This window comes from Lepisosteus oculatus, chromosome 4 (genome assembly GCF_040954835.1).
Source record: "Lepisosteus oculatus isolate fLepOcu1 chromosome 4, fLepOcu1.hap2, whole genome shotgun sequence".
Classification (NCBI taxonomy): domain Eukaryota; kingdom Metazoa; phylum Chordata; class Actinopteri; order Semionotiformes; family Lepisosteidae; genus Lepisosteus; species Lepisosteus oculatus.
In genome coordinates, this window is record NC_090699.1 from 20,447,801 (window position 1) to 20,474,674 (window position 26,874).

The 26,874-nt window shown below is 36.9% G+C and overlaps 2 protein-coding genes and 1 long non-coding RNA gene across 3 annotated transcripts in view; 1 reads left to right on the forward strand and 2 right to left on the reverse strand.

The window, feature by feature from the left end:
* Positions 1–1,280: 1,280 nt before the first annotated feature.
* Positions 1,281–10,976, reverse strand: LOC107077308 (uncharacterized). The gene is made up of 4 exons (XR_001478350.2): positions 10,880–10,976; positions 8,277–8,335; positions 7,605–7,655; positions 1,281–1,365 (listed from the first exon to the last, which is right to left on the reverse strand). It is a non-coding gene; the product is annotated as an uncharacterized lncRNA (long non-coding RNA).
* Positions 1,365–24,767, forward strand: pde6c (phosphodiesterase 6C, cGMP-specific, cone, alpha prime). Its single transcript, XM_015346401.2, has 22 exons — positions 1,365–1,871; positions 4,561–4,713; positions 5,281–5,370; positions 6,311–6,451; positions 6,896–6,970; positions 7,114–7,178; positions 7,611–7,677; positions 8,443–8,490; positions 8,946–9,095; positions 9,254–9,397; positions 9,482–9,547; positions 10,939–11,085; positions 11,511–11,618; positions 12,558–12,667; positions 13,676–13,763; positions 13,874–13,974; positions 16,059–16,166; positions 16,323–16,386; positions 16,776–16,850; positions 17,150–17,233; positions 18,616–18,766; positions 20,786–24,767. The coding sequence occupies exons 1-22, from the start codon at positions 1,395–1,397 to the stop codon at positions 20,842–20,844; spliced, it is 2,571 nt and encodes an 856-aa protein (XP_015201887.2). The 5' UTR covers positions 1,365–1,394; the 3' UTR covers positions 20,845–24,767.
* fra10ac1 (FRA10A associated CGG repeat 1) overlaps positions 24,762–26,874 on the reverse strand; it is a 28,046-nt gene continuing 25,933 nt past the window's right edge. The window contains exon 14 of the mRNA XM_015346402.2: positions 24,762–26,844. Within this exon, the coding sequence (XP_015201888.2) occupies positions 26,802–26,844 (43 nt within the window). The 3' untranslated portion in view covers positions 24,762–26,801. The remainder of the gene's footprint in view (positions 26,845–26,874) is intronic.

Sequence of the window (26,874 nt, forward strand, 5' to 3'; positions counted from 1 at the left end):
CAGCACTGGGGAACTGGGTTCAAGTCCAGACCTGGGGTGCTATCTGCGTGTGGTTTGTATGTTCGCGTGGGATTCCCCCGTGTGCTTTGGTTTCCTTCCACAGCCAAAGAACATACTGGTAGGTTAAATGGGTTCTGGGAAAACTGGCCCCGGGGTGGCTTGTGTCTGTGTGTGGACTAGCTGTATCCTGCCTTCTGCCCATTGCTTGCAGGTAATCCTCCGCGATCCTGCACTGAAGACGCAGTTAGGAAATAGATGGATGGATAGTTAAGGATAGATATTGTTGTGCAAAATTGAACGGGTGTACTCTTAGATGACACTTTAAGGTAATCTAAAGATCACACTAGTGAATGGAATGGGGACCAACGAGCACATAAGGAGTAAACTGAACATGGAAAGATTTCTGGCTTTGCTGCAAGTTGGTTAAATCAATAATAATGTCAATAATCACTTTAGCTTCGTCAGCACCACCATTATTCTATTCGTGTGAAGAGAAAAACAGATGAATAATTTTAACTCTAGATTGTCCTTGTACATGAAACGGGGTTGTTTAGACAGCCAAAATACAATACAGTAACCCAGAGAAGGTCCAATCTGGCTCAGCTCAGCTTCCAGCAGTGTGTTTAGAAGACAGCAGCTAAGGCTCTGCTCCTCACAAACCTGTTACATACGAGGCCTCCCTAAAGATCTTAACATTGAAATAAGGTCTGGGTCCAACATAGTTATTTTCATTTGTTATAGCTTCTCAGAGCACATTAATTTCCAGAAAAGAATAATGGAAACAACTCCACTTGACTAGCTAATCCTAGAGGACAAATAGTTGAAAATCTGTTGATTTTACATCTGCATATTACAAACAGTGTAGGAGTAATATATGGATTTGATGTGTGTTGAAACAAACATTTTCACATGTCTTGCTACTGTCATTTAATAAAGATATCATTTCTTTTTTTATCGGTTGCGGAAAAAGTCTGTTTAGAATCATATAGGTTTTGCTGGCCTATAAAACTGGCCCATCGTTAGGTACATTAGGGCTAGTTAAAAACAAATAGTTTTTTAAACACCTTTACTGTGCATTACTCATTGTCTTTGATTGGATTGTCCAAACTAAAATGATCGTAGCTGGGATTTACAGGTTAAGAAAGCTCAGAGGTTTAATACCATGACGTCACATTAATTAGCGATCCCTTGGATCCCCTTAGCCACTAAACCACTGCCTTCTGTCAGCTTTGAGGAGACAGCAGCAGGTTTGTGATCTGCAAAGCAGGAGAACGATGATACTTGGAACTATTGGGAGCCTGTGAATAATCACAGCCTCCTAACTGCAAAGTGACGTTTCCTCTGACATTCTTTCAAGTGATGCATCTGTAGAGGAGAGAAGAGACAAAGACAAAATGGGTGAACTTAACAAAGAATCGGTGGAGAAGTACTTGGAGAACAACCCCCAGTTTGCCAAGGAGTACTTTGATAAAAAGCTACGGGCAGAGGTACTTGGGGCAGCTTTTTCGGATACCAAAGTAAATGTGAAAGATGTGGCTTCAATCAAGGAAATTACCCAAATACATGAGGCAACTTTTATATTTGAACTGCTGAAAGCAATCCAGGATGTATCTAATGTGGAAAAGACCATGCACAATGTTCTGCAAAGAATAGCCCTTCTAGTGAAAGCAGACAAGTGTAGCTTGTTTATGAGCAGGTCCAGGAACGGTATTCCTGAGCTATCCACAACACTCTTCAATGTTACTGCAACATCTAGCTTTGAGGAAAATATTGTTTCTCCTGACTCAGAGATAGTTTTCCCCTTGGATGTGGGCATTGTTGGGTGGGTGGCTCACACAAAGAAGACATTCAATATACCAGATGTTAAAAAGGTAAGTTTGCTTCTGATTAGATACCTGTGCCAACATTATCTCTGGAATTCATGGAGAAGTAATGTGAGACATTTTTCATTTCACAGTAATGTGTTCATGGAGTACAGTGGAGTAATTCACATCATACTAAATGAATCTAACAAAGTAAAACCAAAGCAGTCATTCCTCTGTCTGCAAACTCATTATTTTGTCTGAACTGAAGAGAAGAGCAAATTAAAAAAGTTGTAAAGTGATGTAATCACTCTTTAAAATGTATTTTTTTCTAGTAAAATATGAAGGAATTAACTACAACTGTCATTTCTCAAAAGGAAGACAATATTTCTTTATCATGTCTCTTTGTATGACAGCACTTGACTTATTGTTTATTACTGCCAAATGGAGAGATGTCTAGATAATCCCTCTAAATTCATAAGGCTGATTACATGAGAAAAGATCAAGGAGGATCAAGATGCCTATTTCATCAGCCGAACGAGGTTTACGCTGACGTGGTTAAACTTACTCAAACCAAAAACAATTGTTGTTGCTCAAATTATGATCAGTTACCTAAAATAAACCTGATAGATACACAAAGAAAAGCAATAGGGTGAGGGTTTGTCCACATATTGTAGGATGTTCACATGTCAGTTATTGCAAGGATTATTATTTTACTTCATTACATTTTGCTTCATTTTTTGTAAGTTTTAATACAAATACCAAGTACATTCTACTGTGTACTGTATATAAATGTGCCTGATTCATGAAAATGATTAATTTTAATACATTCGATTTATTTAACAGTTGAGTGTGAATATTACATAAATACACATAAAGTCTCTGTGGCAGGACTTTCCATTTAATGTGTTACTGAAGTATTTATGTATAATAAATTTATGTTACCACCATACATCAGATTAGTCAATTTCCTCCTTGCCAAAACACTTGAAGATTAACTTTATTTAATTAACGGCAGTAATTAACAATTACTAAATCAACATTAGACTAACAGACTAGACCTTTTGCCAGCTCTTTAAGATATGAGATTAGACTTTCATTGACAAAAGATATTGTTTATAAACAAAGAATGATTACACGATGTTCATGATAAAGAGGAACTTCTGATGAAGACAGCATCTTTATTAAAATGTTTAGTCTTGTTCAGATATTAGTATTTGGAAACTATATATTAAAGAACTGAGAAATTAAAATAAGAGACTGATCAATACAAGGATATTTGGACTAGGCATCCTTATGAACAAATACAGAAAAATGCATAAGGACATTTAAGCTAAAATAAACTTCTAGTCATTTGAATACATACAACAAAGTGTGTCTAGAACTAAAAAATACATGCCATTAAATTGTTATACACTACATAAAGTCCATGCAAATATTCTAAGATGAGGAGAAAATAACACACGCAATAAAGTGGGGTACATTTGTGTGGTTTTCAATAAAACTTGCATATTTTTTAAGACAGATTTTCATTTTCATTGTGTTTCCCAGAATTTTTAGATTTTGTATATGTTTTATATATGACTGCATCTCACCGATGGATATTAATAATAAAGGTGAATAAAGCCCCTAGATACTAATGTTGACTTTATATACTCATTTCTTCTGTATAGACAGTTCTGCTTCTTAATGTTGTGAAAAGGACATAACAAATTAATTTTCATATTCCCTTAATTTACTGGCTTTTTAAAAGACATAAGAAGGACTTGTGGCCTGTATATGTGGAGTGTTTATTACATCAGAATTTATTTAGAATGAATACCAGCTCATTCAATTTTACTATCCTATTCAAATGAAAATACAACGCAGCACATTCAAGAAGTTTGTACCATTTTAATGGAATGCTCAATTGGCTGCCGGTAAACTTTGTATCAGACAAAAGCCAGACTAGAAGAAGCAAAAGAGGTATGTGAAACCCCTGAAATAAATGAGTTAATAGGTTTTTCAAGGCTAATAATTTCCTGATCAGTACACTGTATGTTTATTTAAATTATATGTCAATAAATATTAGGAAATCTCCATAATCACTAAGAAGCAGTCCTAAACCTGAATATTTCAGTAGCACAGAACCATGCAATTTGTTTTGGGAACATTTAAAATGGAAGGTGCACTTCTAAAAGCATGACCTGGATTCTACAACATTAGGCATTGCAAACTTTTCCCATTGAAATATCCCTCTTCATTTTCAGGTCTGCTTTCCATAATATCCATAATATCAAACATGCATTTTTCTTCAATAAGGAATACCCAATGTTTTCATTCACAATAGCAATTCAACAAATGGATATTATCACGACATTAAATTTATACCTTTTTGCGGGTTTCTCACTTTAAACAAAATCCAGTCAAATTGCCCATCCAATGAGTTGCCTCATTTCAGAATTTCACACACTGTAGCTCTCTTGCCTAAATGAATGTCCTTAAAACCGTCTAGCAGTCTGGTACTTTATCACGTAAGCAGTAATAGTTTCATATCTGAGATGTACAATTTCTATTATTATTATACTAACTGAGGTAACATGGCAGTAACATTTATCCAATGAATGACATAATTTAGTTGAAATGGGTAAAAAGATTTTTTAAGAAGCCAAAGGTGGAGGTGTAACGTCCTTAATTCACTGACATTTGTGGGCTGCTCTGTAATTTGAAATCACGTGCTTTGTATATTTGAATGGATTCTCATCTTCCTGTGTTCCAGAACACCCATTTCAGTGATTTTGTGGACAAGCAGACAGGATACACCACTAAAAACATGCTGGCTTGTCCAGTAATGAATGGGAAGGAAGTGCTGGCAGTCGTCATGGCAATAAACAAAACTGATGAACCAGAGTTCTCAAAAGCAGATGAAGAGGTAAGTAAAGGCGAGTGTCGAGGCGAGTGTTTGACCCAGGTGAGTGTCGTGAGTCATTGTACACTAAGCTGAGGGAGGACACTGATGTGACATGCCATGCCCTTAAACGAGCTGCCAGTCGCAGCACCTGACTAGTCCGATGACTCACTCTAGTGTCCTCAGCCAGGGTGCCCTCACATACTATGCCCAGCCCATTTGTGGGGTAGGTTGTGGTTGCTTACCCATACTCCACCCTCCACAGTGGCCGAGTAGCACAGACAGGTTATGGAGCTCGTTGTACTCTTGTCCCACTTACAGTAGGAGCTGAGCTCCAGACCCACAACACCGCAGAGGGAAGCATCTGTAAATCTGGTGTAATGTACATCGGAAGACAATTCTGTAGTAATCTGAACAAGCGTTTATCACCTTACATGACGTTTATATTTGTGAATTCTGATGAGAGCAGCAATTGACGCTTATATTATCACACTCTCTCTGCATGCAAGGATAAAGACACAGTCACAGAGTAAAGAAAGGACTGGTTTTCAATGAAGTGCTGATGACTCAATTTTTGACTCTTTGTTTCAGCTCTTTCTCAAGTACCTTAACTTTGCAACTGTCATTTTACAACAAAACCAGATTTCCTACATGTACAATGTGGAATCCAGAAGGAGTCAGGTAATTCGGTCTACTTCTCGGGCCTCTTTCTCATCTATATCATTTAAAAGTGACATAAAAACAGGTTGTAAATGACAGGAGACCCTTGGGCCCATCACTTTCCTACACTGTATACTGTAGATTTTAACTCAGAACAGATCTTCAATTAGGCTCCACAATCATCCTGTATTTGATTGAGATTAAACAGTATAACTATGTTAAAGTAAACATTTAAACACTGTGAGAGTGTAATGGATGGTTGGTAATTGAAGTTGGAACAGGATAACTTTTTTTCCCTCACTGCTTATGTCATCTGCATTTGAAGTAAAGTTTCAAAGAACAGCTAGAGGATTTTCCAAAAACTGCTTTTGACATCAATACATTCAATGCACCTCAGAATATGTGGAATGTTTCAAATTCAGAGGAAACATTTTTAACACTTTCATCTTTGAGAAAGATGTTTAAAGGCTGTGGGAGATACGCAGCCATGTTTTGAAACCAGTACCCTGGTTTCTTTTAAGAAACAGATGGATGAGATCATCAAATCAATTAGATACCAACTACCAAAGGACCTCCTCTCATTTATAACTTTTCTTAAATCATAAGACACAAATCTTTTGATAAAGATCCATTGGTGTCATCAATTTTGAAAGAATGTATTAATTTTAGAATCACTGGAGGGATTTATAGTGAAATTAATTCCTTACATTTCCTCTGGCACTAACATGATCGATATGTATTTTGAACATAAAAACCAACCAATAAGTGTACTGTACAGTACATCTAACACAGAATCAGCAATCACCACTAGATATACTAAATTTATTTTAGTACAGCAAGCAGCAATACAAAGCATCAATTGATGACATCTATGCTAAATGTAGAGCATTTTAATGTTAGAGAATATCCTGTGAAATTCTTATCAATTAAGCTAAAAAAATATTTTCATAAACATTAACAGGTGTTGCTGTGGTCAGCTAGCAAAGTATTTGAAGAGCTCACGGATATAGAACGCCAGTTTCACAAAGCTTTATACACTGTGAGAAATTATCTAAACTGCGAAAGGTACTCTGTTGGACTCTTGGATATGACCAAAGAAAAGGTATGTGAGAACCAATATTGAAAATTATTATACTTCACAATACAAACATTTATTACCTCTTCATTCTTCACTCTGATATTTTTTTTCTGTTTCTGTTTCTGTTGAGTAAGTTTTTCCGTTTCCTACTGTGTTACTTTTCACATAAGACGAAAGATAAACGTCTTCATTTGTGGTTTCACACCTACGTGTTAGAAGATAGAATTCTACTTCCAATTACACAAATAAGCTCATTATTACAGTAAAATTATATTGAAAGTGTTGTTAAACGATGTTTGAGAGCTGCAGAACTCACCAGGACAAACTCATAAACCAATAGAAAGGCTGGACAGTACTCCACATGTATCAGAACACATTTTTTCGGTCTGCATGAATATGACGAAATTCTGTTTTCTGTAAGCATGTAATGTAGAGAATGTTTTCGGAGACTTTCATCTGTTTGTATAGGAATTCTACGATGAGTGGCCAATCAAACTAGGAGAAGCAGAGCCTTACAAAGGTCCAAAGACACCAGATGGAAGAGTAGGTATTCATTTTGTATATTTTCTAAGCATGTCTAAATTGGAAACTGTACTAAGAATGTGAACCCACACCTCCCCTTAAAGATGTAGAAGTATATATTTTGAATATACACTAATTTAAATTAATTTTCTTGCTTTGCACAGGAAGTCAACTTCTATAAGATCATTGATTACATTTTGCACGGAACAGAAGAAATCAAAGTCATACCGTAAGTATTACAACAGTGCACCAAGTGCCACCTACTATCTCACATACTGTAAGAGCAATGATATAACAGATCGACACCAAGAAAAAGCAATTACTGTGCAGTATTTCTCATTTTACATGATTTGCTCAATATTAATTGTTCATGGTAATTATTTTACATTTCCTCAACACTCTTGGTTGTTAAGGAAGATAATTATGGGCTGTTTCCAGGGTCCTAAAAAATATTATTAGAAATATGTCATTATATCATTAAAATCAGATAATAATTAAGATAAATGTGTTACCTCTATAACAAACCATAGCAACATCACAAGATTTTATATACCAAGTTTTTTTTTAATTCTGTCTTTCCAGTCTAACTTGCATTAGATACACTCAATCTGTTTTTCCTTTATCACTATTTCCCTGAATTCCCTCATTTCCTTACCTGAAGGACACCTCCTGCAGATCACTGGTCCCTTCTTAGTGGTCTACCAACCTACGTAGCGGAAAATGGATTTGTAAGTTTACATATTCCTCTTGTGGCACAGATTGTTTACACTTTGCATAACATGACAGGAAAGTTTGGCTTGTGGCTATTTCTATATTAATTTATGGTTGTGTGTTAACCCTCTGGAAACCCAACTATGGTAAAAAGAAGAATTCAACTTCCGATTCCACCTCCCACCCAGCTAATTGAGTTATTAGTAATTCTAATATTGATGAAAGAAGCCAATGAATATGAAGTGACAGTATACTTAATACTTGGGCATTAACCCACCTGACTGAGTGAATGACAGTGCTGGTGCTTCACAATCCCCCTCACTTACAAGGAATGAACCAGGGAGGCAGCTGCAAGGGTGCAGCTGGGGTGGAGGGGGGAGGGGTGTAGAGGGGATGTCAGTGAGTATTTATACATAGGAGAGCAGAAGTGTGAGATTAGACTTTGACCTCCTGCAGAACTTCTTAAATAACACCATTTATTAGAATTAAAAGTTGAACGTAGAGTTAAGTGATGTTTCAGAGCTGCAGCCCTCATTTGGACAAGCAAACTGAAAACTCATGGATGATATTTCACATGTCTGAGAACACACTTTAGTATGTGAAATGAATTCCTTACCTTATTGAACACTGAAGTGTAGTACAGTACTATACCATTCTGAAGTATGCTGAATATCTCTGCTTTTAGAAAAAATTGAGAAGGTTAAAATGTAACCTTTTCCTGGAGATACACATCATTTCAGAATTCCTCACAGTAGTAAGAATTTTGTTTTTCTCTGCTACAGATCTGTAATATGATGAATGCAGCAGCAGATGATTTCTTCACATTCCAGGTAAGTCTTTTAGCACAACACACAGTCGACATACTTTCACATCTATTAAGAATTTTTAGTGTAAGGTTGTCCAGTTTGGAAATCTGTTCTTCTTTTATGATTAGGTGGTTATCTGAAATTAATTGCTTTGCCTTTAATTTCCATTTAATTTGATTTTTATCTAAATATTGAGTTTTGACAATGTGTTTTCCCTCTAGTTGAAAATAAAACAATAAGTACACATTCTGAGTTATGATCTTCAGTATTAACTGACAACAGTTACTACATAATCCAAAGATAACTTATTATTTATGATGTCCATTATTCTTAACAAGGTAGTTATTATCCAAATATAGTGTATATTTTTGAAATGTAATTCAGTTAATACTCCTCACTGATTTTATTGTTCTCAAGGACAAATAATTAACACATATTATCTAACTCATGGCTTATGGCTTCAATGTGGTTTGTTACAGAAAGAGGCTTTTGATGAGACAGGATGGAAAATTAAAAATGTCCTGTCGCTTCCAATTGTCAACAAAAAGGAAGAAATCGTGGGAGTTGCCACATTCTACAACAGAAAAGATGGAAAACCCTTTGATGAATATGATGAACAGATAACTGAAGTGAGTAACTGTCGAGATGGAAGGCAAATGTTACAATGACCCATTATGCAATAAAATTGGTGTTTTGTACAAAGAAATTAATACTTAAAGATGTTAAAGACAATTATGTGAAAGCATTGTTGTTTTATGTTGGGTTGTGTCTTTTCTTTTGTTTTAAGGCCCTCACTCAGTTTTTGGGATGGTCTGTTTTAAACACAGACACCTATGATAAACTGAATAAACTGGAAAACAGAAAGGACATTGCACAAGAAATGCTCATGTATCAAACCAAGTGTACAAAATCGGAGCTTCAGTCCATCCTGGTGAGTGGTGCTGGACAAGGCGAGCTGATCTGTACAGTGCAGGACACAAGTCCAAGACTTTTACTCTCTGTGTTTGCTTTGTAGAACACACAGGAGAAATTCAATCAAGAGCCAGAAGACTGCGACTCAAAGGAACTTGTTAAGCTCTTGGTAAGGCTATAGAGATATTGTATGTCTTCCAACTAGAAAGAAAAAAAATCTAGCATAAACCTGGATGAACAGCCACTGACCAAACCAAAGTGCTGAAATTTGTGTAAATTCATCATACAACTTATTTGCAATAATATGAGTAATGTGTATTTATGGTTGTAAACCTATGGAAGCCCGTTTCCGCCAGGGAGTTAAAAATAACGCGCTATGGTATCTCAGAATTGCGACTTAGTAACTCAGAATTGCGACTTAGTATCTCACATTTGCGACTTCGAAATAGTCCATATTTCATTGTTACAATACTTTTGTTATTGTAACGGATTCGGGTTCTAGGGCTTGTGCCCTCGCCGCTCCCACCCTAGTTCGTGCCTCACTACATTGGCTCGAACCCAGGTCTTGCCAGCTGAGCTAAAGAACACTTTCTTTAACCCCGGCGGCCAGCATCCCTGTTATGCGCAGGAGAGGGCGGTGCCGTCACCACACTGCAACCAGATCGTACAACCTGCATGTCGGCCGTTCCGTTACACTATTTTCATGAATCGTACAGGGTCATAGGATCTATAAGCCTGAAGACTTGTCTTGTACAGTGCCCTAATCAAAATTAAATTAATTACATTATTTTTTAAAAGAATCCCATTTCCGCCAGTGAGGCTTCCATTGTACCTGAATGGAATAGTGCACGGTGGGCTTTTTAAAAATAGTTTTTATTTACGGAGACAGAATATGAAATAAGATACAGAAGTAGGCACTTCACATCCAGAGGAATTCAGAATTATAAAAGCTGAAACATACTTTTTACGTATTTCCATTGTATGTCCTTTTTTACTTAAAAAAGAAGGTCTTCTTTAGCTCAGATGGCAGGACCTGGATTCGAGCCAATGCAGTGAGGCACGCACTAGGATGGGAGCGGCGAGGGCACAAGCCCTAGAACCCGAATCCGTTACAATAACAAAAGGACAGACAATGAAATATGGGGTATTTCGAAGTCGCAAATGTGAGATATAAAGTCGGAATTCTGACATACTAATTCGGAATTCTGAGTTGCTGAGTCGCAATTCTGAGATACTAAATCGGAATTCTGAGTTGCTAAGTCGCAATTCTGAGATACCATAGCACGTTTTTTTTTACTCCCTGGCGGAAACGGGCTTCCATAGTAATCAGAACACAATGCAAACAAAAACTTTAATCATTTTAGGCTTCATGCCATAATAATCAGTAGAGTATACCACTAAATTACAGGATTACAAATACACTTTGTTATTTAGAATGAATTATGAGAACCATTGTACCAAACAGGATATGATTTTAACACAACAAGTGAGAACCACTCACCATCGCGCCTTCATTTTGTTTCCTATACAGTTGGTGTTAATAAACATGATCTCTTGCAGAAATCAAACCTTCCTGATCCCATAGAAGTGGAGCTGCTGGAATTCCACTTCAGCGACTTCCCTGTGTCAGAGTTCGATCTGATCAGATGCGGAATTCAGTGTTTCTTTGTACTAAATGTAGTGGAAAAGTTCAAAGTACCTGCCGAAGTGAGTAGTAACAAATGTTCTCAGCCATCTTTATCTTTTCATCCCCTTTTCCTTCAGGTTGTTGTTCCACCTGGTGAGTACACAGCCACGAGAAACTGTAGTTTTCTACCGCAATAGTCCAGCGGGCACAGACTGAGCTAAAGCACGTCTGTTTCAGAGAAAGCTCTCTTTTTTATTTGTAATTATGATTATTTGACTAGTTAGTATATTCAGTTATATGTACGAAAGCAGGACATCTGCTGAAATGTTAAAGGGTAGTTTTCATTTCCATTCAGGAGAAAATGCCATTCCCTTGGAATTTTACATTATAATGTGGCCAAAACTGAAAACTTCATTCTTTTATAGCATGTTAGGTAAGGAAACAGAGAAGATTCTATTACCGTTTATATTACAAAAAGCTAATTGATTTCTTTTGTTATGTGAAGGTACTTACCCGCTGGATGTACACTGTGAGGAAAGGTTATCGGGACATTACTTATCACAACTGGAGACATGGCTTCAATGTAGGCCAGACCATGTTCACTCTGTTACTGGTAAGATGTGCCTTTAAAATATCGATCGATGCCCTGGAATAAAGAGTCTCTTAGTGCATGGCAATGAAAAATTAGCTTCAATTCTTCTAAAAGAGCATTGTTATTAAAATCATTAATCTCATTAATTACAATTTATATTTATAGTAATATACATGTTTTAAAAACAACTATGTGTGTTGCATGGTGCTCCTGCCTCTATACACTGATTTTATTACAGATATTAACTGCACTATGATACTGTGAGTCATGACTGCTCTTGACATGGAAAGTTAAAGTTTGCATGCAGAAAAAAGTTTTAATGAAAATGAGTTTATACTGAACACCTTTTCTGAAAGGAACAAAATCAAAATAAAAGTAAAACTGCAGTAAGTAAAAGCACAATTTATTTGACAGATTATGAGTATGAATAAGCTGTGCTTCGTAAATTTTGTGGTTAACGTGCACATTTCTAGTCTTTGACAACATATATACTAGCCCTGAATTTGTGGAAAGTGCTTTTGGAATATGAGCCAGGGTAAAGTACTTGAATTTTATTACTTTTACAAGCTCAAAGGAAATGTATCAAAGACAAGGTGTGTGTGTATAAAAATGGACCATCAAATATTTCAGAGCCAAAAATGTTTTTCTCATTTCTTATTTCTGCCTCAAGCAGTAGGGCAGAAATATTTTTTTAAAAACATTTAGATGAGGTCATTTAAAAATATATAAAATTCTATGTAGCATATAAACTATAATAAAAATAGCATCTATGTCTGTCTGCCTATAGCATTTATCTTCTTAGGTATCTTTAATGTTCCCGTTACAGTGACATTTAAAGATCAGTAGCAAAAGTACATTAATGCTTGTCTATTGGCAACATTTTGGAGTGATGCCAGCCTCTCTTAAATCTTCTTACTTTGGTTGAAGCCATCTGGTAACTGTGAAACGTTTGTTTTTCAGACGGGTAGACTGAAGAAATACTATTCAGATCTTGAGGCCTTTGCAATGGTAGCAGCTGCCTTTTGTCATGATATCGACCACCGAGGGACCAACAATTTATACCAAATGAAGTAAGAACTTAATCTATTCACTGTGCAGAAAGCACCTGGACTGTGAAAACCATTCTGAATTAAAGCGTCTGAACAAATTTATTTAATCTCTTCTTCATATAGTACATTCATCTAGTGTTGTTTCTTTTTGCCCTACATATCTTACAATATACCCAAGAAATATTGACACCAAAGTAATCGTGCACATAAATATGTGAATTTTGATGTGTGAATTCCAGCATTTGAAAGCAAAATTCCTCCAACAAGCATGCTTTTCATGCTTTTCAAGCTTTTCTGTTAATACGTAAAACTCTTTCAAACTAGAAGTTTCACAGCAGTACCAGTGAGCTGTGAAAGCATTTTCTTCTCAGAAACTAGATTTCTGTTCAACTTCACGTACCTAATATTCATTAAAATTAATACTAAATTTAATTATGGCAATCTCCGTTGATCTCAAACAGGCTTAATACTTTGTTTAACTTGAGTTTCAGAGATATGTAACTATTTGGTAGTCATAACTTACAGTAATCAGTATTGCACTTAAATACTTTTTCCACTCTTTAAGAGTCCAGCATTTCCTAACTTCCCTTAACTATTTGTATAGAAACAGTAACACTGATAATTATTGTTTCTCATAACCCTGTTGAATTTCACTAGACTGGAAACTTGGAGTTTTCACAATCACTCATGGAAAGCAAAATTCTTTTACATATACAGTTTATATGCATATAGATACACCAATCATAAAAATGTTTGCAATTCATTTAATGTAAAACTGTTTCTTTTGACAATTGTATCACTTCAAGTGCTGTATTTTCTACACCAGATTCCAAACAGGTGCATAGAGAATCAAGAACACAAAGTCACCATGGGATCTTTGCACTTACAGTCTACAATAAAGAATCAGGTGGAAAGCTGGGAGTTTTAATGAAGTAATTAAGTAATCTCATGCTGATACCCCCACCTGTGAGGTTTGTTTCCGAAACCTTGTCAAATGGCAGAAACTGTAACAGCATTCAATACTCACAGGTCTGCTTCACCACTGGCAAGGCTGCATGGGTCTTCCATCTTGGAAAGGCACCACCTTGAGTACAGCAAGACACTACTGGAAGATGAGGTTAACAGTTTTTATTAAATAACCCACATAGACATAGGATTAGTCCTTCTCAATACCTTGAACAAAGTAACTTTTTAAGTTTTAAATGGGAATTTTATTGTCTCCTTCAGAGCCTCAACATTTTCCAGAACCTTCAGAAGCGTCAGTTCGATACTGTGATACATTTATTTGAAGTGGCCATCATTGCGACGGATCTGGCTCTGTACTTCAAGTATGTGCACATGCTGTCTCTATTGTCCTATTAGCCTTTCTCTGGTTTTTTAAATGTATTGTGAAATGAAGCGTATATACAGTGCCTTGCGAAAGTATTCGGCCCCCTTGAACTTTTCAACCTTTTGCCACATTTCAGGCTTCAAACATAAAGATATAATTTTTTTATTTTATGTGAAGAATCACCAACAAGTGGGACACAATTGTGAAGTGGAACGAAATCTATTGGATTTTTGAAACTTTTTTAACTAATAAAAAAATGAAAAGTGGGGCGTGCAAAATTATTCGGCCCCCTTGCGTTAATACTTTGTAGAGCCACCTTTTGCTGCGATTACAGCTGCAAGTCGCTTGGGGTATGTCTCTATCAGTTTTGCACATCGAGAGACTGAAATTCTTGCCCATTCTTCCTTGCAAAACAGCTCGAGCTCAGTGAGGTTGGATAGAGAGCGTTTGTGAACAGCAGTTTTCAGCTCTTTCCACAGATTCTCGATTGGATTCAGGTCTGGACTTTGACTTGGCCATTCAAACACCTGGATACGTTTATTTGTGAACCATTCCTTTGTAGATTTTGCTGTATGTTTGGGATCATTGTCTTGTTGGAAGATAAATCTCCGTCCCAGTTTCAGGTCTTTTGCAGACTCCAACAGGTTTTCATCCAGAATGGTCCTGTATTTGGCTGCATCCATCTTCCCCTCAATTTTAACCATCTTCCCTGTCCCTGCTGAAGAAAAGCAGGCCCAAACCATGATGCTGCCACCACCATGTTTGACAGTGGGGATGGTGTGTTGAGGGTGATGAGCTGTGTTGCTTTTACGCCAAACATATCGTTTTGCATTGTGGCCAAAAAGTTCGATTTTGGTTTCATCTGACCAGAGCACCTTCTTCCACATGTTTGGGGTGTCTCCCAGGTGGCTTGTGGCAAACTTTAGACGAGACTTTTTATGGATATCTTTGAGAAATGGCTTTCTTCTTGCCACTCTTCCATAAAGGCCAGATTTGTGCAGTGTAAGACTGATTGTTGTCCTATGGACAGACTCTCCCACCTCAGCTGTAGTTCTCTGCAGTTCATCCAGAGTGATCATGGGCCTCTTGGCTGCATCTCTGATCAGTCTTCTCCTTGTCTGAGCTGAAAGTTTAGAGGGACGGCCAGGTCTTGGTAGATTTGCAGTGGTCTGATACTCCTTCCATTTCAAGATGATCGCTTGCACAGTGCTCCTTGGGATGTTTGAAGCTTGGGAAATCTTTTTGTATCCAAATCCGGCTTTAAACTTCTCCACAACAGTATTACGGACCTGCCTGGTGTGTTCCTTGGTCTTCATGATGCTCTCTGCGCTTTCAACAGAACCTTGAGACTATCACAGAGCAGTTGCATTTATACAGAGACTTGATTACACACAGGTGGATTCTATTTATCACCATCAGTCATTTAGGACAACATTGGATCATTCAGAGATCCTCGCTGAACTTCTGGAGTGAGTTTGCTGCACTGAAAGTAAAGGGGCCGAATAATTTTGCACGCCCCACTTTTCATTTTTTTATTAGTTAAAAAAGTTTCAAAAATCCAATAGATTTCGTTCCACTTCACAATTGTGTCCCACTTGTTGGTGATTCTTCACATAAAATAAAAAAATTATATCTTTATGTTTGAAGCCTGAAATGTGGCAAAAGGTTGAAAAGTTCAAGGGGGCCGAATACTTTCGCAAGGCACTGTACATTCATTTTTTTTTATTCTTAGAGGTGTACTGAAATGAAAAAAAGCAAATTTAGGATAATTATGGAAAAAAAAACAATATGCTGGCTGCAAGCCTGGGGCTAGAGTGCCACTATACTTCTGGAAAGAGCAAAGGGCTTTGGTAACGCAGTTCAACCTTTTGTTTATCTTCCCTCAATTTAAAACTTGCTTTTTATCACAGACTGGAAACTAGAAACGGAATTTCCTTTTATGTCTTAAGATGTATTTAATATTATATTTCATAGAAAAATGATAGCAAGCACTGTGGCCTTTCAGGTGAGCTTTCTATGTGGGGACATACCGCAAAGAGACTGGCATTTAACGCACATTTTAATTCTCGCACTGTGTTCCAGAAAGAGGACCATGTTCCAGAAAATAGTCGATGCCACGGAACAAATGGCAACTGAAGAAGAGCAAATCAATTATGTGTCAAACAATCCCATCAGGAAGGAAATTGTGATGTAAATGTTTGGTCTTTTTCTTCTTTTAAATGTGTGTGAATACTTCTTAAAATATTACATTGAATATAACAGGATTAATCTGCCTTTTGAGTGATGACTGACGTTACTGTATCCCTCTCATAAAGTTTTTCATTGTTTTGCTGTTTTCGGGAAAAGGGCTATGATGATGACAGGCTGTGACTTATCTGCCATTACCAAGCCATGGGAAGTACAGAGCAAGGTACCAACGGCAGGGATTCTGTCTGTCTAATCAGCTTAGCAAAATAACAATGATAATAATAATAATAATAATAATAATAATAATAATACTGTACACTGAACTGTGTGGTGCTTGTCATCCTAGCCTTTTCTAGAACACCTTTGATTTTTACTAGGCATAATTAATTGTAGTTCGGATAAAAAGATTTGTACCTTGCCATTAGAGATTGAAAATATGACAGTTCTAGTGTACATAATTTAAATGCTGACTGCATATAACTAAGGAAATACTTTGATAATTGTGTAACAGATTCTGTATTTGAATTTATAAAAGTTACAAAAGCGACATTATGCATAAAATGGCGGGGGTGTAATTATCAGCCCATTAATCTGAATCAAGTATTTTTTCAGGTGGCCCTAATGGTCGCAAATGAATTCTGGGAACAGGGAGACTTGGAAAGGACGGTCCTGGAACAGCAACCCATTGTAAGAAAGATATTTTATATTTTCTGTCTTTGCATCCAGGTACAAATTTATAAAACGTCTGTTTTATCCAGCACCTGACTTTGACTCTAACATGCTGTTTACATCATTATAGGGGCTAAGATTTCAGTGCATGTAAAAATGACTTTTTAATTCCTAGGACACTTCTATTATTTTTGTTTTTCATCCAGTTTTTAAAGATGTGTATAAAAAGTTGTAATTTATACTACCTCTAACATCTAGAAATGTCCATGAACCCTCAGAAGTGTTATTCAATATGATTTCCCTTGATTCCTGTTTAGCCTATGATGGACAGGAACAAGTCTGATGAACTGCCAAAGCTCCAAGTTGGCTTTATCGATTTTGTGTGTACTTTTGTATACAAGGTAAGTGTTGCATTGCACTTTTGAGATGGAGCCATTTATCACAACCAATTCCAGATTACACAAGGATACCAAAGATGCATAAATTATACATACACTTGCAACCTTTGTCAGTGGTTTCCATCACAGGAGTCTTGAATCAGCATTACACAAGTCTACAGCCTTTCAAGAGGAAAACAATTGTTTGATTAAACCATTGACATGCTTTCAATATATACATTTGTGTTGTCATGTGTGACAAAGTACAATGACTTGGTACTGAGGTATGTCTGAATTCACTCCAGGACTCCTGGGACTGGTTCCAGTGTCTTCGTCAAACTGTCAAACTTCGTCAAACTGTATTGAATTCAGCTTTTACTAAGTTACAGCACCACAGAGATGAGTATATCCAGATAATTTAGCTTAAAAATATTATTTTAACCAAAAAAACATTTTTCTAAGTTTTTAAAATTTTAATACATTTTCTAAATAGGTTTGTATTAATAAAATAGAATATTTAGAGGTAATTGTTTGGAGTTATAGAAAATATCAGGTAATGTAATAGATAATTGCAAAAAGACCATAATCTATTAAGTTTAGTAGAAATAATTATTTAATATGGCTCCTGCTGTGTACTGGTTTATACAAGAACATGTGGATGAAAACTAGTACTGTATATGGAGGACAAATCTATATTAGTATACAGTATGTGGCTCTGTGGCTAAGGACCTGTGCCTGTGGCTGAAAGGTTACCGGTTTGTATCCCGTGGCTTGCAAAGGAATCCTGCCCCATTGGGCCCCTGAGCAAGGCCCTTGACCCCAGCTACTACAGGGGTACTGTATAAATGGCTGACCCTGCACTCTGACCCAAGCTTCTCTCCCTGTCTGTGTGTCTCATGAAAGACAAATTCCTAATACAAGAAATTGTATATGACCAATAAAGTGATCTTATCTTACTTTAATTTTTTAATATGATTGTATGAAAGTATTCACTTTTCAGAATACACTGTACCATTCATTTGTGCTACCTTCTGTTACGAAAAAAGCCCTGTTGAATTACAATCATATCCACAACCGCCATTTGCATGACATCCTGGAAAGACAGACAGCAGCTTCACCACATTCACAATTTTTTTTTAAATAGACAAAAAAGGTCCCACTTACTGTAGGCACACATGGAGCAACAAAATAATGTATTTGCTAAGAAATGAGCCCAAGTGTTAATATGCGTGTTTATATGAAAGATTTAGTGTCTGAATGGCAGGTATGTTCCAGATGAACATGCCCAAAGGAATACTTGAAAAGAAAGGGGTTGCTTAACTCTGGGCACTGAACAGAACATTTGTTTCAGCAATGCATAAGCGTGTAGTAACGAGTACATACTTTCTTATGATCTCGCAACTCAGGAATTCTCAAGGTTCCACAAAGAAATCACACCAATGTTCACAGGACTTCAAAACAACAGGGTGGAGTGGAAGGCCCTGGCAGACGTGTATGAAGAGAAGATGAAAGCCATTGAAGAGGAGAAGAAGAAACTGGAAGAAGCAAGCAAAAAAGGTGACTTTTGCCTTTGCGATTTGACTTCACTGCTAGGGAAAAGTCACACAGGATTAAAACAGGAGCCAATCCAAGGTGTTCTCAGAGCATGCTCATCTATTCTGTTGACCTTCAGTTTCTGCTAAAGTTCACAAAATTGCGCACTCACAAATGTTGGTACTAAACTTAACACACGTATCCGGTACCGTTAAAAGAAGTCAGCAGTCTTTAAATATTAAGCACTGTACTACAGGTCTCTCGGTCTCCTTCAGACGCAAATGCTCTAGCTCCTTCCCATCTTAGTGGAGAAAAGCAGTGTTATACATTGGTATTTTGCAGCATAAAATAAAATAGTATAAATACAGCTCGAATCTGCCAGAATAGATTTATGTGATAATGTTAAGAGGAAGAAGATAATACAACATTAACAACTATCACATCGTGTTGCAGAAATAGTCTAATTAAATGTGCTTATACATTATTCTGATGCTAACTAATTCAAATCACTGCAACAAGCAGATAAAAATGTCCCCATAAATATGACAGTTCTTTGTAAGAACACTCAGTGTCCTTCTTAAAGAAAACCACCCCTGTTGTAACATAAAAAAAACATTTTAGTTTTGATATCTAAAAAGCGTTTTTAAACTTTTAAAAGTCTAAAGCAACTAATTCTTATTTGCTTTAGTGGAGAATAGTGTTTCCTTTACATGACTATTTCTAAAATAAAATAAAATGACACCCGAAGAAAGCTCCACAGCCGAAACGGTGTGTTTCTTTTTTTCTCTATTCAGCACAAAATAAACCTTTACTTGTTCCTTATTTTAAAATAAAGCTTTTAAGAACACTAAAACTGAAAAGTTTGAATTCCAGTAAAAAAGGAAGCAAACAACATTCTAGCTTGATGAATCCCAGCTTTCAAAAGCATGTTTTTTCTAGCCTGGGTTCATTACAATGATATTTTAGCCTTCTGCTCAAACTGATGTTATATACAGATAGATAATTAATAAAAAACAATTAAATCAAATTACATTATCTATGGAAATAAAAAGCTACAGATAAAATAGATAACAAAATATTGAAAATTCTAAGTATAAAAATAAACTTGTAGAGTTTCAGCTATATTTTAAATTATATATTAAAGTACTATGTTTGACAAACTGGGCATTGGGTAGTCCCAGGATATTAAATTGTTCTGCTTTTAAAATTGAAATCAAGTTGTGATAATTATATAGCTATATTTTAATGTAGGCCTGATGATTATTTCCCTTTATGAAATGAAAGTATGGAACAATCTACCTAGAGATGGGCTTGAAGCTAATAAGGGTTTGGCTTCTTTCAGGAAACTGCTGTATCAATTGCAAATAACTGTCAAATGCACTAGATGGGCTGAACGTTTCTTATGTCCTTACTGATAATCCTACAGATTATTCATGCTTTCATTTATTTAAGCAACAAATACTAAATGTACATTTGATTTTTTTTTGCTAAAGCCAACTTTCAATTGCAGTATGTATGAATAAATCTAGAGACAAATGTAACTTCTAGAGAATATCAGAGTCAGTTAACATCAGAGCAACTGAGATCAGGAGATAAACTATTATCTTACTTGCTCTATCATCAGAACCAGTGGTAGGGTTCTGGACTAGAAGTGTGTGGGATCAAATCTCACAGGGGGTGACGATACTGCACCCTGGAATACTTCACTCAACTTGCTTCAATAAAACATCCCTATAAAAGCGTATAAATACAGAGTAATATCAAACAAATAATAAGAGATCGGTACTGTAGTTAAAGACAATACTGTTGGGGTCGTAATACAGAAGCCACTTTAAGAAACCATAGTGAAGCTGTAATATTGAAAGACTGAGTGAACACATTCAGAATAAGTACTGTATGTGTATTTTCTAAAAACAGAGAGCTCGAGGGAATGAATACATTCATTTCTGACACAGTGGCCCTTCAAGGTCAGTAGGTCAGTATGGAGAGAAGCAACGTGCCACTGGTCTCTGCAGGCTGATTTGTCTTCTCTTTTTTTTCCAGTTGAAGGAGGAGGTGAAGTGAGCGAAGGGGGCAAGTCAAAGACATGCACGATATTTTAGGAACGGACTGACAGGCCGTCTGGATATGAGATTGCTTTTCATGGCCGGAAGAAGCAGTGTGGGGACTTGGTTCCCGGAAGTTCTCTCTTTTCTTCTGTTCCACCTGCCGGATCCCACTGGGCCAAAGGCCCAGGAAGCTGCAAGGGGCACTGCCAGACCAGAGAGGAGGGCCAGGTGTGAAACCTCATTCACAGCAGAGCGCTAGTCTTTCCCTGGTAATTAGTTGTACACGGTGAACAAGGGTATAACTAAGGTGCAACTTTCTGAAGGACAACCTTAGGCTTTGGTACCTTAGAGTCAGCACTGATGGCAGACTTTCCATTTTAGTGGAGAAATAACAACAGATAGCTTAATTGGTTAAAAAATCTTTTTCAGTGGTTAAGAAATTAAAACTAAAAATGTTTGCTGCTGTCTGTATAACACAAACAATGACATTACACGTACACCTTTTTCTGTTAATGTATTTAAAACGTTTCTGTTAATGTTCAGTATTTACAACACACTTTAAAAAATCCCTTATGTACACGGGCTCTGGTGAGTAGATTTGGATACACAGAATTTTCTTTATGTTTTTCTTTCTTTTTTACACCTTCAATTTGGATCAACAACGCTCATTTAGAAAAATTCCATTTAAGGCACTTAACTTTGATTTTTATACTAAATGGACAACTCTATACAGTACTCTATCGAGAACCTAAATTGATTAAATGTATTAAAAAAATAGGAATCAATACTCGGATACAAGCTTGACTAAGAAATAATGAACTCAAGGCAGCAGTGGGCAGCATCCACAGTCTGTATGTAAAATGAACATATCTAAAGCACAGGATTAAATAATAATAATAAAACTGGATGTGGATAACTTGAAGCTGAATTAATCATTTTGGTGAAAAAATAAGCAAAGAAAACTACCTGCGCTATACTTATTTGTGTAGGAAGCATGTAACTGTTACAGACTGCTGTCTTTCTATTTTGAAGAAAGGTCTGCTATGATTCACATTTAATATGACAGCAGGGGCCGGGCTGTCCTGCACTACAAACAGCAACCTTCACTCTGGTGTGAATGATAGTGGACCAGAAAAGAACTGGCTGGCTCCCGAGATCTGCGAGCAAACGTAATGTTAAATCCTCTGATCCCCTGTGTTTCCTTGTATCTGATAAGGGCAGAATTATTTTAGTTAGTCCAAATAAGGGTACAGTAGATGTTTATTATTTTTTGTGGCTTTAAGGCTACATGGCTTTACTGTATGCTATTAATCAGGCCTGACCATCATTCGTTTCAGTCTTCTTAACTGTGATATCTCTATATATTGTACAAAGCCACTTGTTTCAGAGGTCAAACAGTGCAGGTAGCAATGAGACTACCAATGTCTTTTTCTTAAGATGCAGTGTCTCATGTTACCTGTTGCTTTTGATAGTCTTTATTCATGGCAAGGTTTTACAGCAAATATTAGAGCCAACATTTTTTTTGGTAATTAGATTGCAAATGATTCACATCCATCTGAATCCAGTCTCATGTTAAATGTTACTAGCTTTTCACTGGAGGAAATAATTAAAGAGCAGTCAAAATGATCTGAGTGAGAATTAAATATCTGAATTGCACCATTTTGAATTGTTAAATGTAGAGATGACATTGTTTAAGAATGTTTCATAATATTTCTAATCACAGTATCTGCAAGATATAGAATAACTGCTTTGTTATTTTCACATGGCATTTAAATTATAACCAGAATAAACCAAACTGCTTTTATTTTTTGGAATACTTTTCAAGCAAGCTGTCCAAATTATTCTTTTACAGTAAACATTTCCTGCTCAAACCCAAGTACAGCAGTCTCTCGACAGAGCTGTTTCGTCTATAATACATGATCAGTTACTTAAATTCAGACTGACCTAGTCTGCACACTGAAAACATTTGTTTTGTTAGTTCTGAAACAATGACCACATTGCTTTCAAAGAGGGTTTAAGAGAGTGACAAACGATGCTTATAAACTTGAGATAGTACATATTTGTTATAAACCAAAAGTCCTATTTTAAATACCAGTCTATAATGAAATATTATTGAGGTTTTCATTTACATAACCTGAAACATTGTAGTTTGCAAGTAACGTAGCAAGTATAGTTCATAAATCAAAAGGTGTTTTATTTTATTTTAAGCCTGCTATTATAATGCTTAATATATTAAGTATTTTATTTAAAACAATACTGACCAAATATGTAATTTCATGTTATTGTATCTCAAGTATATTATTCATTGTATAGAGAATGATAGTCCGCAGGCAGTATGTAAAGAAATCGAAAGGATACAAATCACTGTAGTCCAGGCAGTCAGTGCCTGTGTAGTCAGTGGTAGCTTTAACTGCTGATCTTACATTTTTTATTGCTACCTGAACTGCATTAGCATGAAAGGTGCAGAACCAGCAGGAAAGCCAAATAGAAATCTACTGAAAATTTCTTACTGATAAATATAATAATGAATACTGTAAAAATCATATTAGTTCAATGAAAATTTGAGCTTGCTATAAATCTACAAACCTTAAAGGATGTCTGCACAACATTGCATGTGTGAATGTAAGAAGATTGAACTGGATGGAATCTGGATGTAAGCCAAGCTTCAAGGGTTCCCAAAGATTTAACCTTTAAATATCCTACTTAGGTAAAGCAGACTACCAAAGTCTACTTATATACAGTATCTGCATTGTGAAGGGCACCTTAAAACGCACAGCTGACTGGTGACTTTGTTTTAAATTCAGTTACGTATGGTCACTTCTAACAGTCTTCTATTACAAGTGTTTGGATTTCAATAAAAGCATCATCATCCAGCATCAGTGCGGTTTGTAGAGTGCTCTCCTTCCCAAACGATCTCAGAGCTCTTAACATACAGGATCAAGCCCTAGCAGGGTGACACATGGCAGCCATTGTGTGCCAGCAGACAGCAGACCGTAGATTGATAAAGATACGTATGTTTAGCCACCCCTGCTCAGTGAGAACCTCAGTTTAGCAGCTCATCTGAAGAAAGGCACCTCCTACAGTCCCCTAGTGGAAGAGCACCACCTACTTGTCCACCAACACCATGTACAACAGCAACCAGGTTTTCCTTAGAAGTCTCCATCCCAGTACTGACCGGGCCCAGCCTTGCTTAGATTGCCGTGTTCTAAGGAGATCAGGCTGCAATGTATTATCTGCGGATGAAATGAGAAAGATGAAGGAATAAAAACTGCAAGAGGATGATGCTGGATTCATCGCCCCGACTGATTGCATTAAATTTCATCCTAGGTTAAAAAAAAAGCCTGGTTTACAATCCAATTAAAGGATCAATATGTAAATCGAGGATAAGAACAGTCATAAACTCATTCCTCTGCGTTGTGACACTCTTTGAGGCAACACTTTGAGTTACAGGCAATGGCTGAGGAAGAGGGCAGCTAAAAAGAAAGAAGAAAACTAAGAGCAACAGTAAATGCACTAACACGTTTTCAGTAATGCTGTCCAGAAGGACTTACTGCGATGGACTGAAATACTCTTGCAATCTTATGTAACCCCCCTTGTCATTGAACCTGCAGATCACTGGGGAAGAACTTTAATCCAATTAGAGAGGCTTCGGGAAACTAAGAAGACATTACTCGGGTTCTGTTTTGAGAGCTGCAGATTTACTTTAGGCAGCACAAGATAGACACCTTGGATTTGGATCCTATTAAAGAATAATAAAAATTAGTATCCCTAATCAAGTCAGCTTAACTCAGTCCATCTTTCAGTCTACCTTTAGTGTATTTAGGTGCTAACATATATGTGTACAGAGTTACAATGTATGTATGATGATGCGTTATGAAGTACAGAAAGACGTTAGGTCAATGTTCCATGTCTAAACAAAATGTTACATGTTTGTGTCACAAGATGTAAACTGAACACAAATAAAGACACAATTTGAAGACACAATGTTGTAAATTTATTCAGTTGTGTTTATAGAGCACAAGCACAGCACATTTTGAATGAACATACCAACACACCTGCTTCGACTGTAGTTACTATCAGCTGCTATCTCGCTGTGCAGCTCTACCTTGAGAATTCTTACACAACAGTTTGTAGCTATATGGCCGATAGGTAACGGCAGGTATTATAACACAAAGGGTAGTTGCCACCACATCAGTATGAGGATCAGGATTACTACTTGCAAGTAAGGCGAAAATTATAGGTAAATGTTGGTACACATGCACCGGTGGCAGCGGGGAGGGATGTTATCGACTACAAAATGGGACCTTTCACAAAGCAGTATTTTCTCATTATTTAGAACTTGTGCTTTGTAAAATGCAAAAAAAAAAAGAAAAATCTTTGTGTGTTTAGGTTCAGATTTTGGCAAAGGTTTTGCTAGTCACACTAGATCGTTGTTCTTTAAAAACTACCTTCAGTTCCTTGAACCTGTAATATTGCTTGTATGGTGCCTGTAACACTACCACTTATTTCACACACATAAGTTATTTTCGTATATATCTTTTCTATAGCCGATTTGAGGCTCTTTGCCTTAAATTGGGAATACAAAATGCCTTCTCGCCACTATAAAACAGTTTTGGATCAATATCCTGAACATACACAGTATTCAGTACAATACAGTATTAACTTAAATTTTGCCAGCTGACGGTGTGCGAGGCGAGCTAGCTGAATCGCGACGGTTGGTTACGTCATTATCAACCTGTGTCTCTACGCTGGCTGCTGCAGAATCTAATCCCCCAGTCAGAGCGCCAGGAGTTCATGATCATGCCCGTTCTAGGTGCTCTTAAATACTCTGACCTTTTTTTGCAGACATATGACAACATCAGGCGGACCCCGTAGGCGGCAGGATCTGACAGAGCTTGAGGATCTGTCATTGAGTTTAGAGACTGAGCCCCTCAAGCTTCGTTTCTTTCTTTCCCTAGTTCTGCTTGCTTGCTATTACCTCATCTTCCTGATCACCCCTAGGCTTTGTTTTGACCGATCTTCCGGACTTTCCCATGGTGCTTCGCTACTGTGTCTGCCCTGTTGCGACCCTCGCTTGTTTTGGATAACAACCCTGTACTGTGATTGCCCATTTCGCCAGCCTGCTACAGCAACACGCTCTCTGTGTCTGCTCCCCGCTCTGCTCTGCCTGGCTCTTCTCTGTCAGCACACTGCTCAGTTGTCAGCAGTTTCCCCCAGGTCTCGGCTGTCTCTCGCTCAGCAAGTGGGTTCTCTCACGTTCCTGGATCGGGGTACGAGTCTGCACCTTCCTTACAGAGATTTAAACAATACTTTACAGGGTTAGAGAAGTTTTCTCAATGTTTTCCATTCCACAGTACACCCACATAAATATAAAACTTTATAGAGATATACTGCCCCCTCTCCATACCCAAGTCTAGAAGTCTCATACACACATGACTTTTAAAAAATTCCACGTCACACTCGTTATGTCTGAAGGCACAGCACTGTGCTCCAGCTGAAAAACACTGGATTTGTGGAAATAAGTAACATCTACTTCTAGAGAGCCAAATGGTTTATTATATTATAGTCTATTACCTTCTCACTCCACGTCTTAACCTCTAAGGCATACTATGCTTTATCTGGATAGCACAAAGTACAGAGCAGATTTGCTTCACTTCCCTCTGATGTTAAAATTATTGAGAACTGCAGAAGCTGTCTATCCACCGTAAAAGTGAAAAAATCAATTTCATAAGAGTTCACAACATGTCTGCTATGAAATTTTTCTCTCCATTACAATCCAAAGTGACACCAATGGTTTCTTCTTGGAGAACATCCGAAAAAGCAAAAATAAGTAGGTCAGCTGTCACGGGTGTTCTTGTTAAAATCCCAAAGTACAGAGATTTCAGGAACTGTACAGACTGGCCAATAAAGAAAGAGAATTAATTGCTTCCTTATGGATTTCATCTTCTTCTCTTCTAATGTTGATTTGAATTACCCTTTATACTCAACAAAAGAACCCCATCCTCAGTCTGTCACAGAAACATGTCCTGGAAATACTCATCAAATTCTTCCTCTCTGCAAGATATAGAATGTACATATTTGAAC

Excerpts from the sequence above, each read along its gene's own strand:
- pde6c (XM_015346401.2), top strand. The coding sequence starts at position 1,395 with ATGGGTGAACTTAACAAAGAATCGGTGGAGAAGTACTTGGAGAACAAC. Across the intron at positions 7,678-8,442 it reads ACGTAGCGGAAAATGGATTT|ATCTGTAATATGATGAATGC; the intron begins GTAAGTTTACAT and ends TCTCTGCTACAG. Across the intron at positions 8,491-8,945 it reads ATGATTTCTTCACATTCCAG|AAAGAGGCTTTTGATGAGAC; the intron begins GTAAGTCTTTTA and ends GGTTTGTTACAG.